Below are 15,728 nucleotides of genomic sequence, written 5' to 3'. Positions count from 1 at the left end.
TGTGTGTGTGTGTGTGTGTGTGTGTGTGTGTGTGTGTGTGTGTGTGTAAACAATATTTAACTTTTCACCATTGTGCCCATGAGGCCCTGCAACATTTTGCTGCTCAGCCAGAGACACCCAACACAAACAACAGGGCATTTACAATGGTGCCAGTGCAGCTTTGGATATATGTTTGCAGAGTCCATAAAACAGCTGAAAAAACTCTGGAAGAACAATGGGCTTTAAATTCTGCCCCAGAACTGAAGCTCTACCGGTTAAAAGTCGTGAAGTTTCTAAACTGCTAACAACCAGAGTCACTTTGACAACCTCTGACTGGGCAGTATTGATTTTGACTGTCACCCCCAAGATTAATACGAGCCTGAGAGAGATGCATCAATAAGGAGCGGCCCAGACCAGAGATGAGCAGATAGATTAAAAAAAAGACATCATCAAAAACTGTCAGTACCAGGCTCTAATCCAGAGTCCAAACTTTTTCTATCAGTGTCTTTGGAAAAAGTAATGGTTATTTCCTTGGTTTCTTTGGTTACTTTTCCTCGTAAAATAAAAAGACAAAGCTGCTTTTCAGGCAATATCCCCACTCTGGGCAGGTTGGTGTGAGGTCTATCAATAAATAGCCATGCGGTTCTTTGGTGGTGTCTTCAAAACTCTCCAAGAAGAAATGTTGGAGTCCAGGAAATATTTAACAAGCTAACGTATTAATCTGTTATTAAATGTGGAGGTTTTGAATAACAGTACGTAAGTACTGTTCATCCTGATGGTTTTGCTGTGTTTACCTTGCAAAAATACAAAACGACTGAGCATCATGACACTAATGTTTTTATGGTGTCTGTAATGTGTAAAAATACAGACCACCTTTGGTTGATTTAAGTTTGACAAATGACATTGCCCAAAAAACCAAAATGATCCTGGTGCGAGGGAAACAAACTTTCATCTTCAAACAAATTAGGCAAGCCTTTAATGAATTTAATCCTGGCCATCTTGGCCATGAAACGTGAACATGAAGAAACCATAGATGACCTGGACAGTGTTGGAGTCATCATCAAAGGTGTAAGTGCTTTACAACCTTGTTAGCATTGCACATGCCCTTACCATTTTATTTGGCCACATGTATTCATTGGACTTACCCAATGAATACATGTGGCCACAAATGTTTGTGGTTGAAAAAATTCTGGAACATTCCTGGATGGGATCTGGCCTTAACAAAGGCTCAAAACTAAACGAAAACAATTTGAGGGAATGTGTAGACAAGATATGGTAAGTAGACTGTGGAGGATTAAAGACCTTCTGTAAACCTTGTCATACAAACTCCCAGTCAGAATATCATGCAGGGACCACCAGAGTCCAGAATAAACCGGATAAGAGGTCAGTATCACCAAACCTTTATACAATTTTATGACTAAAAAGGATTTGCAATAAAATGTGACTATCACAGTCAAAGGCCACTAATGATTTACAGAGTACTTTTAATGGTGCAACCTGCCAGCAATGTAGCATCACCTAATAACTCAATCTAGCCAGCAGAAAAATTATGGGTGCTTTTCTTTAACCAAATCCACCCTAAATAAATGCGATCACATGGGGACACTTATTACATCCACTAAGTGCTTTGCTAAGGAAATAATTGGTGGCACATTGCTGTGAGGTGTTTGGACATTTCTTAATTAATATTGCAGCAGGTCCAGTTTACATAAAGACAAAACCAAGGAAAAAAGAATCAGTTTTAAAATACGACCCTCACTCTAAAACAAACTAGAGAGAAGAAAAACAGTGGCACAATCACATGTGCAGCCCATCCTCCAACTGACTATGCTTGCTGCACAACATGATTAATGTCCTTTCACTCATTACTTGAATCATACTGAAGGGCAGTATTATCGCAAAGTGCTTGAATGACAACGCGATCTACTCAGCATGGACTTCAAAACATTGTAACATCCCAAAACCACAATTTTCAACGACTACACATCTAAACAGAAGAAGACACTTTCTGCTACTTCCTCTTTTATTACCTTCCTTTGATGCCCTGGGTCCTAAAGCCTTTCCCATTACATAGACATACATTCTGAGACCAACACTGAATAAGTTTCAAAATGCTCTTTTTTTAAACTGATACTTTTTATTTCTTCATGTTTGTAATTCAGCACAGTTCACACTTAAAGTTGTGCCACGGAAAAATCTGCCAGTGGCCTCTGCAGGGCAGAGTCAGCAGACATAAGCCAGCAGTTCTTTGTGACAGGAGGGTCGATGCTGTAATCAGTAGCGTTGTCACTACAAAAGGAGAAAAAAAGATTATAGGTGGAATCTTAAACGGCTTTCTGTTTTGAATGAAGAAACTGAAAACATTACAAAAAATTTACCTTGTAACATCTATCTCTTGGTTTTTAATCTTTAGTTTTGTGACAGGAACTTGCTGCACCACCTCATACACTGCAGGCTTTACAGCTGGAAAAAGGGAGTAAAACAATAAAATAGGACCTGACATTTAGAATCAGATACTAAAACAGACCCAGCATCAAGATATTTTTACAGAAAACACCACTGCTGGTTGTAAACGGGTTTTTCTTAACTACTGTATATACACAATTTTCCAGCTCATGCAGTGAATATTCACACATACACAATAACCTTCCACTCACCTAAAAGTCCTTCAGAGTCGTTGGCCGAGCGATGCTTTTTTAAAACTGGCCAAAGGAATTTGTTGCCATTCTTCTCATGAACTAAGATCACCAGGCGCATCTTTCCAGCTGTAACATGTATTTTCTTGTTGTTCACAACCACTGTCATACTGCAAGGATATGGAGTTTATTTGAACTTTTTAAAGCTCTGTAAAGTTTCTGAGCATTTCACATATTTTGGCAGATTTTTGTTCTGCACATAATACAATAATAATGAAACTTCTGTAATATGAGAGGGTGCACAGGCTGACTATCATGCCTAAGAGCAAATTCATCTTGAAACTTGAAAGGTTTGCTAGTCTCACAAGATCCCTTTAGTTACACCAGTCAAGACATACTATAGGCCTATTTTTCCACAGGCAACACGTTCAAAGATGCACAGCATCCAACATCAGATGCTCTTTTGCGGGTAATGTGAAGTTGCTCTCCATTCATATTGGAATATCGTTGAATGAGGCAAGTTGTATAGTTTTGTGTGCTGCATTAGAGTAGAAAAGTGCTGTGTAAAAACTGGTCCATTTATCATTGGCTAATGAGTTATCAGTTAAAAGTCATTTGCCAGTAAGTGTGTGGTTTCCCAGTCAGGCCTACCCCTCCTTATCACATCTCATCTTTCCAACTAAATTCCAGGCTTTAAAACAAAATTTCAGAAATTAACAGGTGACATAATTTGATGCTATATTGCCAAAGAAAAAAATAGTTACTCTCAATCGTTTCATATTTATCATAACGTCCTAAATCGTAATTTGCTTAGATAAGTAGTAATAGGAATAATATTGTTTTAAAAATTTACCACCTTTTTTAAATCTTTTTTTCTGCAATTAGCAGGCACCGCCTGCCAAATGCTGCAGTGGGCTCCTGACAGCCTTGTGTTCAGATTACACTTCCAAAACTATTAAAGGCATTACAAAGGGCCACAATTTTATGGATTATAATGAAATGAAAGATGAAAATTGTTTCCCAAAACAAAGCTAAGGAGAAAGTGACCAAGATGTACAAACACGAACACCAACAAAGATGAATCTTGTAATTCTGAAGATGAGAAGAGTTTCTGTCACTGACAAAAAAAATTGTTCCACTTTTGTGGGTGTACAGAACCTTTAATGTAAGCATGAGTTTTAAAAAGCATTATAAGAATAATGTTGTGCAGCCAATTTGCTCTGCATTTGTAAACTACTAACCTTGTTGAAGGGTCTGCTTACCAAACTAGATCTCACTAAAAACATTTCATATGTTTAATTGGTACAAATAAAAATCTGTGATAACTCCATTTGTTGCGTGTTTATTCTCTTGTTGAGTCTGAAAAGTCTGAAAACTCTTGTTCAGTAAGAAAAGAAGACCAGACACCAGCGAGGGAGGATAAGAAGGACAGACGCAACAACATTGTCATCCCCTATGTAGCCGGTGTATCAGAGAAACTCAGGAGAGTTTTCTCCAAGCATGACATCCCAGTGTACTTCAGACCCAGCAACACGCTCAGACAGAAACTGGTTCACCCGAAAGACAAAACGCCAAAACACAAACTTAACAATGTGGTGTATGCTGTACAGTGCAGCGAGGAATGCTCAGACCTCTACATTGGAGAGACCAAACAGCCACTTCACAAGCGCATGGCACAACACAGAAGAGCCACCTCCACAGGACAAGACTCAGCAGTCCATCTGCATCTTAAGGATAAAGGACACTCTTTCGAGGATGCCAATGTTCACATTTTGGACAGAGAGGACAGATGGTTTGAAAGAGGAGTGAAAGAAGCCATCTATGTCCACTGTGAGCGACCATCTTTGAACAGAGGCGGGGGTTTACGACACCAACTCTCTGCCATCTATAATCCAGTTTTGAGATCCCTTCCCAGACGCCTTAACGCCCACTCACATCCTGGGCCATGTGACCTCAGGAATTCACATGATAAGGTGGGGCCAGGTTTCACAATGAACACACCCGAAACTCTGGCTGATTGGGACCCACACCCAGTTTCCCACCTTGGCTCAGGCGATTAGAGGATCATCAGGGGGTCCTTTTGTCCCTCTGTGGGGGGTCACTCCCACTAGGTTTATATCTGGGACTCTCCACCATTTGACCTTAGAACTGAAGAAGCTTCTCGGATGAGAGGTGAAACGTCTTCAAGTAACTTAAAGAAGTCCAGACGCTTTTCTTTGCAAGCTCCTTTGACTACGATGACCTGGATGACTGAGAACCTTCACAGACATATTCAGTCTGAAACATGTAAGCTAATTTAGGATTCGTCATCTCCTATACTTCTTGGAAAAAGTGAAGTTACATATCTGTATACAATACTGAGAACATGAGTTTGTACCATTATATTGCAAGATTACCTCCCAGCTGTGATGGTATCCTGCCCAGTGTGATGTGCCACTGTCTGTCCTTGTACAGTCACGCCCCTGGAGTCAATCTCAACATGATGGTCAGTTTGGAAGTGTATAAAAATACTGTTGAAGCCTCCATTCACAACTGAATCAAGCTCACCATTCACAAACAGCTCTGGAACAAAAGAGAAATGCAGCTCTTAACACACTTCACAAATTGGGGATTATATTAAAATGCTAATGAGAAATTAGAATAGTAAGATTTTATTATGCATGAAAAGAAAAAATATATCAGGGTTCATTAAATTAGGAAAAGTTAACATTACTGACCCTCACTGGGATGGTGAAGTAGTTTAAGTTGTAGTGAGCCACTGACATCAAAGCACAATGGAACAGTCTGATTCTCAGTGTTTATTAAAAACCTGTGAAGAAGAGGAACTAGATACACATAGACACACTGAGTCAGTATATAGAAACTCTGTTCCTCAAAATAAAAAGCTTAACATTCAACACCAACTTTACTGTTTTCACATTTTAGTCACTTTACTTCTTTTGGGTAGTAAACATTGAAAAAACAAATTCAGGTTTTTTTAAACATGGAAATTAATTTTTATAAATCTATAAAAGAACAACACCTCATGCCACAGATACACAGTTTTAGAAAATAGACTAAATACAAATCATTTTCTTTGTTTAAGTAATCATGTGAGGAAGTATCGTGATGATATGTTTTTGTTTACATTTTAACCTGTAAATGCCATTTACAAAATCCTCTCTGAGGATCTATCTTTATACTATCAATAAAATACAATACCATCAGTTGCCTGTGGGACATTGGCAGCTATAGAGAAGAACGGGAACACATGGACACGGGGAGCAGGAGCTACAAACAAATTTAGACAATAGTTACACACAGTAATATTGCAAAGCTCTGATGGATATTGTATGACTTTGGACAAAACATGTATGTTCTTATATTAAACATCAAGCAATAAATACACACTTTGTTCTATGGCAAATTTACATTAACAAAATCAATTTCCTTTGTTTAAGTCAGTGGTGTCCAAATCCAGGCCTCAAGGGCTGGTGTCTTGCAGGGTTTAGATGTGTCCTTGATCTGACACAGCTGATTTAAGTCCTCAACATGTCTTGAAGTTCAGGTGTGTAGACCCAGGGTGAGATCTAAAACCTGCAGGACACCGGCCCTCAAAGCCTGGAGTTGGCCAAGCCTGCTTTAAGTCATCAGTTGGGGAAGTATCATGAGTTTAACCTGGAGATGCCATGTATAAAATCCCCTGTAAAATCTTTAATTCTATCAAAAGAAAAAAGAAAGTATGCCATCCATGCAATACTATACCTTTAGGTGCCAGTGGAAAATGACTAGAAGTGTCTAGAAGTCCACTCCTGAGTGTAACTACAAAAAAATTCAGACAACATTAGTTACGCACAAGAATTTTGTAAAGCTCTGGTGAATTTTGTATAACTTCAGACATCACTGTTTTCATATTCAACCTCAAACAAAAAACACACTTAATGTGATTCTAATAATTTCTATTATTTGATAACATCTTGTAACTGCTCTATATAGCTGAAAATTAAGATGTGCACACACAAAAAAGAGAAATGAAAGAAGTAAGGAGTGAATTTTAATTGAAGGAGCCAGACATATAGTTTGGACCTCTAAAACATAAAAAGGAAAAAAAGTCATATAAATCCTATTCATATGAAAGACATGTCTTGTATTTTCAGTATGTCATCCATGCAATACTATACCACGAGTGTTTTTCTTTAAAACACGAACAGGGGCCTGATGCCTGGGGGGTTTAACAGGAGCATGTTTGAACTTGGCCATACTCGTGCCTACAAAAAAATTCAGACAACATTAGTTACATACAAGAATATCACAAAAGTCTGGTGAATACTGTATGGCTTCAGACAATACATCACTAAAAGCTCAAAAGGAAAAATAATAATAATAAAAACCAAATCGTGTAAAAAAGAACAAAAAAAAAAACTTCTTGTATTTTCAATATACCATCCATGCAATACAATGTAAAAATACGCTTTATACCATGAACAGGAACATGTTGGATCCTGGTCCTGCGGTTAACAGGAACTACAAAAAATTCAGACAAGAATATTGCAAAGTTCTGGCAAATATTGTATGATTTCAGGCAAGGCATCACTATTCTCATATTTAATCACCAACAAAACACTAAATAGAAACTTTACTTGTAATAATTTCTATTATTACAAGTAATAATAAAAATTAATAATTTATATTATTACATAACTGTTTAGTTTTCAATTTTTCTACCTTTTCTAGTAGTTAAATTATAAATACTCATTGGTTCTCTTTTATGTGACAGAGAAACAACAAATAATTAAGTGAATTGATCCAAATTAAATACTTGAATTTTAATAATCTTTTAATAACCTCCAGTGAAATGCCTTCTCTGTGGTGTTTCACCTTCCTTGGGTTTATGAAGCACATCTGTGTTCTCTCCGGGAGGCTTTGTAACCACCATGGATGTGAGAGGGGTCACAAAACTGTACCTCAGTGATAGCTCCAAAGCCTCCTTCTTCACTTTCTCTTTCTCAGTTTCAGATAACTGAAGCCTGTGTCACAAAGGATTAAACGAATAAGGGGTTTGACACAGAAATCAAATGTAATTAAGTAATTAAAAAAAAATGTTTCCATGTCCAAAGATAATCCAGTGTTTTGAAAATATTAATATAGGGTTACAAACCTGAAAGGCTGTTTGAATTATGAACATGGATAAATTAATATACTACTTCCTTCAAGAAGGATTTGCAGCTGTATCGCAACAGCTGTGACACCCCAGAGTTGAAGAAATAAATTTACTTTGGAAACCAGCCTTTAGTCCAGAGTCAACCGGTTAAAAAGTACACAAATAAATTAAATAGAATATGGTGGTAAGATTGTTACCATCTCATATCACCATTAAAACTGGAAACTGTGCAGTATTTTCCTAACAAATATATAAAGGTGTGTAAAACAGAATCTTTTGGGCCTTGGACTGAACAAACCATTTCTTCTTCAGGCTCAGGTAAATTATGATGAGCCTTACCCGAAATCTCAGCTTTGCTGTGCCAATCAACAACTACCCTTTAAAATAAGCTCATCACTTGAAAAGAAAAAAAGTGGAAAGATGTTGTAAGTCAAACTCACTCTTTGTCCAGAAGCTGTTTAACTGTGAGGTACGCCCAAACCCTCTGGATACGGTCATCAGACACTGTTCCAGTGGATTCCACGGTTTCATTTGGGTTAGAGAACATTATTCTTCTATTACTCTGTAATAAATTAATTGTAATGTCAGTCTATCACAAAAAAGGTTTTGAGAAGAGTTCTGCTGATGAGTCCTGTGGATTGATTCTTACTGAAATAGCCACAACTTGAGGGGTGAAGGTTTCAATGTTATTATCTGTGATCTCACCGGCTACCACAATCTCAGAGCCATTATAATACTGACTGAAGTTAGTCTGGGTTAGATTGGTCCCACCCACATAGATCATTGTCACATCTGTCAGTAGAGGTGTGGCCACCTCTTCATAGAAACCCTGTTGACATACAGTGTGGAAGTGATACAAATCATGCTTTTTTCTTCTTTCAATTCTCAGGGGTTTCAAATCACATAAAAGAAGAGCATGCATAATTTAAATACCTTCAGCTGTAAATCAGCATCAGAGTCTTCATAAATCCGTCGTGCCACACCGTTATTTTGCAGCGACATTTTCTCAAGGAAATTGAAATTAACATCAAAACCGAAACCGAGACAGTACAGTGGGAATTTGCCTGCAATAGCCTGTCTTACATTTGACTGGATTTTCTCCAGATTTGTCACCCCTGAAAAGAGACGAGACATACCCAGTTCAGCTCAGAAACAATGTAGTCTCATAATTCATAATAAATCAGGACTTTTAACCACAATAAGCTCATAAAGATCTCGGTTTCATGAAATATTTGTGTACATTTGTTTACAGATGTGTTTTATTATAACCTGAGGTTGGGTCTCCATCTGTGAGAAGTATAAGGATAGATGCTGAACCTTCTCTGTTATGTGCATTCAGCATACGTGCTCCTTGCAGCACTGCTTTATTTATGTTTGTGTCTGAAATGCAACAACAACAAATGCATTTTCAGTACTGCTATTCTCCTCCCAACTGTTGCTATTCCAAAATGTGTATTTACTGCAACTTCTCACATCCTCTGTGTTGAATATTGCGTGCAAAGTTTTTGGCACTTTCCAGGTTTTTGCTGTTGGCCTGAACGAGTTCTTGCTTCCAGTAAGAAATTCTGTCATCAAAAGTGATCAGACCAAAGTGATCATCTTCTGCCAGATCATTCAGAATGTGGATTAATGCGGTCCTAGTCTGGTTAAGAAAACATAATTCATGGCTACATATTGTTTTTCTTTTCATTAAAAATGTAAAAAAAGAGAAAAAATGTATAAAATCATATGAGAAACTGACCCTTCAAATACTTTACCTGCTCAATTTTTCTGCCCTCCATTGAGCCACTTTGATCAATAACAAAGACGACATTTTTTGGTATCCGTGGAAGATCAGATGGTGCAAAATGATGAACAAAGTACCCGTCAGATTTCTAAGGCGGCGTTATGAAAAAAACAAAAAACAAAACTTGATTGGTTATAGGATTATTCAAGAAGCTTTTTAGCCCAAGTCATACGGTTTGTGTTGCTAAAAGACCAGGGTTTACCTTGATGTGTCCCAGTCCATTATCCCTGTTAACGTCGTAAACTATAACCAGATCTCCATTCATACCTTGATCTCCACAGCTGTCACACATTTTCTGTTGGTCGACTGTTGGATAGAAATACACCCACGCCTGGAAACAGAGTGAATCACAGAGTTTAGGAACTTGGTAGAGAGCGATGTCAGTGATTTTATTTTCTGTATACATGATCTGCTGAAAATGTAAATGCAAACAGAATTAAATGATTAGTAAACTACTGAAATTATGTTTTTGAATTGTGAATTTGTGAATTATAAGGACCCAAGATGCGGCAGCAGTGGTGCAAGTGACTTTATTTACCAACAGTGGATACAACAGAGATGGCGAGAGTGAAACATGAAACTAAGAAAACCTAAACTGGAAAAACTAACTGAAACTAACCGGAAAGAGATATGCAGGGAGGCACAGGAAAATACACAGGAAGACGGACGGAGAGAAGCAGACGAACCAGCAACGAGGATGAGGGAACACACACTTACACACACCAGTAATCAGGGGATGGGAAACAGGAGGGAAACACACTTGGGAGACATAACTGCTGACGAGGCAGGGGAAACGTAAACAGAACACACTGACATCAGACAGAGACCTTCAAAGTAAAACAGGAAACACACCGACTGAACACGACACACACCAACTAAACACAGACTGGAGGACACCGACATAGGAACATGAAATGTGAAACAGAAGAGTACAAAAACCCAAGATAACCAAAACCACAGAATAATAATAAACTTAACATAAACACGGAGTCACAGACTCCGGACCATGACAATATGTATTTGAACCACTGCATCGTGAATACTTCAGAAAACCAAAAACACTTCACTGCTGCAAAGACAAATGTGGGTTAAAACTTAGCCATGTACAGAAAAAAACATATTAAGAAGATTTAGAAACCAGCCTCTTTTCTAGTCTCTTTGGGCTGTTTTTTCTCTGCTTTGTGTTCATCTGTAAACACTAAAAGCAAGACTGTCTTCATCCGCAATATGATAGGGATCTGTGTTTGTGTGTGGGACTGTAGCCTCAGGTTTCTGTTGTTTTCTGGTAATTATGTAACTGTTTCAGGTCATTTTATGGAGTGATGATAACGTAATTTAACAAGTAATGTAACAAGTAATTTAACAAGTAATGCAACAAATTACCTTCTCCTGCAAGTAAGAAAGTAATGTTCTACATTACTGTTTTTTTGTTAAGTATTGTGTGATAGTTTATTTTTTTTGAGTAGTGACCCAAACACTGGTGCTGACAGCATTTTTCTAGTCCAATCATTTTCTTCCAAACCTTTTATGAGCCAATCAGACTTTGTTTGGTGTGTTTTAAAATCTCAGTTCTCTTCTGCCATTCATTCATCCAGCCTGTCTCATCACCATGTCCACCTCCGACTGATCATTCAGAGGAGCATCCATGTCTCCATCTTCACCTTCACCTTCACTGGCATCTAGAATCCATGGGGATCCTGCCCATATGCCTATCATTGCTGGGACCTCATTATACTATGATGGTTCATCAGAATCTAATCGCCAAATAATTATTAATCCAATTCTGTATCTCATGTAAATTCTGTAAATCATGTTCAGTTCTTCCAAGTGATCTCTAGTTAATAAACTGCTGTAGGATTTTTACGATTTGGAAGCACGATGTGCTGCCATCTACATTACGCCAGACATCAGAACTTTGCTAGCATTTGTGTTGTGTACAAGGATGAGAAATGAGCCATAATGTTGGAAGAAATATCATTGTTACCATAATGGTTATTTGTGCATTTTACTCATTTTATAGTCATTCATTTTACACTGAGATCAAGCTGTTAGTACCTCAAACTGTCTCTTGTTAGAAAGCTCGTGTTTTTTTTACTGTTCTGCAACAAAAAAGATTTCAGTACCTGTTTATCTGCATGTGTTTTGGTGATGGCATTAGCGAGGGCATTGGTGCTCAGGCCTCCTTTCACATTGATGAAACTGATGCCAGCTTCCTCGTGAATGTACACATCCACCTGGTAATAAATACAATATAATAAAAATAAAAGATCTCATCATGTGTGCTGTTATCTCAGCATTTTTCACTAATAGATACCAATAAGACAGTCACCTTGAAGTCACTGACAGGCTGTGTGGGTCGAGCATGAATTTGCAGCTCGTACTTGCCATGTGTGCGTTTCATTAATTCCTCATATGTGAGTTCAAAAGTGACCTTTTTGTGAGCAGCCACAGTTACAGAGGTCTTAAATTCCTCCAGTGTCCTCCCTACAGAACTAAAGCAGAAAAAAATGATCTCACTAAATTGCAATTATGGCTGTAGTTTGGACCTGAGCAGAGAATAAGATTAACTCTAAATATATTTTCCTATTCGCATTAACATTATTTTAGAGAAATGAAGAAAGAAGAGAAAACACAAGAACAGACCAAACTAATTTTGAATGACAGAAATATTTTCTTTTTCTTCTTCTTTATTCAAAGGAACACTCAGTGTATTTGTACAATACCTATCATTTAATCATTTAGTTAATACCTGACAAGTCCAGCACTTTCACCACGGGACACAGCTTCAGTGTACTGCTGCTGAGCTTGCTCCTTAGCTTTTACAACACCATCATAAACCTGGCCATCGATAAACCTGAAAAGGACCAAGAAAAGCCCTTGTGTAAATGCACATACTACTGAGTATCCTGTCATTTATTCTTCACTGTAGAATTCATTATTTGCAAATATCTCTGGATGGTTACACATTATTTTAACTTCACACACATTCGAAATTTACTGATGAAGGCATTCTTGGGAATCTGAACATGAAATTCAATTTCCTTTGACTCGTTCATACGATTGGCCACACGGCTTGTGATGACAGTGGTGGCATAACGACTGGTCACTGTGGAGTTGATGTGAAAGCTGTAGATGTCCCAGTCATCCTGAGCAAACACAGGGGGGCACATTTCACCGAAAACATAATGGTTAACTGAGCTTAGCAGCTGACCAAAGGTCAAATTTAGCAGAAAAAGAATTTGTTTTTGGATGATATCATCGCCATGAGGGAAATAGATACACATCCACACCATAAATGTGACTGGTTATGTGCTGAAAAACATCAACACATGGAAATAAATGAATTAATAGAATCACCAGCTGACACACTGCAGCTGCTGGGTGCAATAAATTATCAAATATTTATTGCAACCTGATAAATGCCAACAGTTCACCAGGATGCAGTAAATACATGGAAACAGAGTTTTACACTGTGCTATGTGTTGATTTTTGTTTTGTTTTGTTTTGTTTTGTTTTTGTGGATGATGATAAATCACTTAATCTAGCACTAACCATCACTGTTATTAAATGTATATCTTTAAACATTAAAATGAGCTAATAGACTACTTTATACTCTGACTCTAGACAAAGGATACAGTAAACATGCACACATTCAGGATTTCTTCACTTCAGGTGTCATTACATTATCTTCTATCTGTTACTTAAAGGCTTAAGCTTATTCCAGTCCTTATGTTAAATTATTATCATGTAATAGGACCAACATGAAGTAACCCTGGAGGAAGAAGTCAAAAGGACCTTCACCCTGCAAAGTTCAGTGTATTTCACCTGACTGAAAGACGCCAAGAGAGATAAAAATCAATGTACCTCATAAATCTCTTGTTATCTGTGAAGTATAAATAGCACTTTTTAAGGATTTTGTTACATTGAAATACTGTTGCTGCCCTTTATGTGTACTGAACTTACCTTGTTTGGCTGTGTGGAAGCCAAAGCCAGCAGGAATATGATGAAGGTGATTTGCACCACGGTTCTCCCCATGACGCCTCCAACCAAAATGCCAGCAAAACAGCCAAAACACTCTTTTGAACTCAAACAAGGACAGCGTTATTGTGTACCTATTTTTTTAAAGTTCAAACTCTGTTTTCCCTATCTCCAGTTTCAACAACTGTCTGTGACAAAAACACCCACTCGCATAAGTAAATCAGTAATTTACCAGAAGTCCAGCAGTTTCTGTGGGAGTTCATGTTTACATTGAGGGTCAAACCTTTGCACTTTACCAGGACTTTGGTCCCACGGCTGTCTTTTCATTAGTGACAGGAAATTCTGTTTCCTGTCTTGGCAATAATTTGTCTTTCCATTACTAGTGACTGTAAGTAATAATGTTTTGTTTAGGGCAAAAAAAATATTTATGACTTAAAGTATGTAGTTGAGACTGTGCCATTCTGAAACCATCTGAAAGGTGCTGGGAAAAACAGCCTTGAAGGTTTCATTGCAAGCATTAGATAAAGCATTCATCACTGGCATGAATATCATGGTTATTTGGGGCTTTTAATGATTTACTTGAAAAGTTCTTTTTCCAAGGTTGAATACAGCATTCATCTTTAACGACTTTAAAAAGCATGAATTGGATTATTTTTTAAATTTATTTTAAATTTTATCTAATCCACACAGTGTCAAATCTATACATACACCATCATTAATATTTGGTTTAAAGTCGTTTCGCAAATTGAACCCAAGCCAAATGCTTTTGGTAGCAATTAACAAGCTTCTGGCATAACTTGGCTGGATATTTAACCACTCTTCTTGGCATAATTGGCATAACTGAGTTCATTTAAATTAGTTTCTTTGCATAGAGCCAGCTTTTAAGTGTTGTCCACATAGGATTAAGGCTGAAGCTTTGGCCATTGCAGATGTTTGCTTTCTTTATCCAAAACTGTAATTGGCGTGTGCTTCAGATTAGCATTCTGTTGGAACACCCAGCTGTGTCCAAATCACCTCCAAGTCAACATATGTGGAGTCCTCCTGCTCCTGCTTCATTATTTCATCCACCTTGTGCAGTGTTGCAGTACCACTAGCAACAAAACAGCTCCAGACCACGACACTACCACCACCATGCTTGACTGCGGGTACAGAGTTTTCAGGTTTCTTAGCCTCACCTTTACTCCTCCAAACATACCTCTTGTCATTGTGGCCAAGTAGCACAATCTTTTCTCCATCTGTCCAAAACATTTTTTCTAGAAGCCAGTTTGCTTGCCCATGTGGGCAGCTGCAGGTTTCAATCAATATTAAATCTGTGGAATTTGGAGCAGGGGTTTCTTTCTTGGTCAACATGTCTTGGTCGATGATGAAACCAGTTTCCAGTTGATAGCGTACTTGAACATTGGTAGATCCAGTGTTGTTCCTGAACATCACTAATTTCCTCACATCTGAGGGTGGCTGCTGGCTTTCTTTAAGACCTTGGCAATGTGGTGACACATCCAGATTGACTTGTGTATATATACAACTGTTTAAACTAACAATCTTGGAATCTCCAGTTATTTAGAAATGCTTCCAAGACACCTTGACAATTTGTGTAATTCTGGAGTTCTACTTTTTAGATTTCCTTGGACAATAATAATAATAACAATAATGGATTGCATTTATATAGCGCTTTTTGAGGCCCTCAAAGCGCTTTACAATTCCATTATTCATTCACACACTGGTGGAGGCAAGCTACAGTTGTAGCCACAGCTGCCTTGGGGCAGACTGACAGAGGCGGTAGGTGAAGTGTCTTGCCCAAGGACACAACGACTGAGACTGTCCGAGCCGGGGCTCAAACTGGCAACCTTCCGGTTACAAGACGAACTGCAAACTCTTTGAGCCACAATCAAGATCAGGATGATCTTCAAACTGCAGTGTCAAGTGTATTATGCCTGACAGAAAGATACTAATACACAAAAACTTTAAGTAAACACCTCAGAAATCTCCTATTATTAGTGAAATACAAATACCAGTGGTGAAATGTGGATTTTAACATAGATTTTAGCCTCTGTTTGGTGAAATATAGAGTGATAACTTTCCCAGAACTGCATTTGCAAAACTGTCTTTTCATTTGTAATAAGCAATACTGTTTTGGCGAATTAGAGTGGAGAAGACTAAAGACCCAGAGACAATTTGGCTTGTGACTACTAATGAAAGCAGTATGTGACTA

General features: G+C 37.9%; 1 protein-coding gene across 1 annotated transcript; it reads right to left on the bottom strand.

The window, feature by feature from the left end:
* Positions 1–2,153: 2,153 nt before the first annotated feature.
* Positions 2,154–13,576, bottom strand: LOC102194265 (inter-alpha-trypsin inhibitor heavy chain H3-like). The gene is made up of 22 exons (XM_005741515.1): positions 13,505–13,576; positions 12,527–12,687; positions 12,291–12,395; positions 11,871–12,033; positions 11,665–11,775; positions 9,744–9,872; positions 9,513–9,629; positions 9,229–9,397; positions 9,025–9,135; positions 8,689–8,870; positions 8,405–8,584; positions 8,196–8,317; positions 7,440–7,621; positions 7,074–7,118; positions 6,776–6,862; positions 6,360–6,416; positions 5,817–5,885; positions 5,333–5,440; positions 5,012–5,177; positions 2,637–2,785; positions 2,358–2,442; positions 2,154–2,268 (listed from the first exon to the last, which is right to left on the bottom strand). The coding sequence occupies exons 1-22, from the start codon at positions 13,574–13,576 to the stop codon at positions 2,154–2,156; spliced, it is 2,685 nt and encodes an 894-aa protein (XP_005741572.1).
* Between the last annotated feature and the right edge of the window lie 2,152 nt (positions 13,577–15,728).

This window comes from Pundamilia nyererei, unplaced genomic scaffold (genome assembly GCF_000239375.1).
Source record: "Pundamilia nyererei isolate P.nyererei 1_Seehausen unplaced genomic scaffold, PunNye1.0 scaffold00110, whole genome shotgun sequence".
NCBI classification, from domain to species: Eukaryota; Metazoa; Chordata; class Actinopteri; order Cichliformes; family Cichlidae; genus Pundamilia; species Pundamilia nyererei.
The sequence above is the reverse complement of the archived record's forward strand: the minus strand, read 5'-3'. Positions and strand labels throughout refer to the sequence as shown.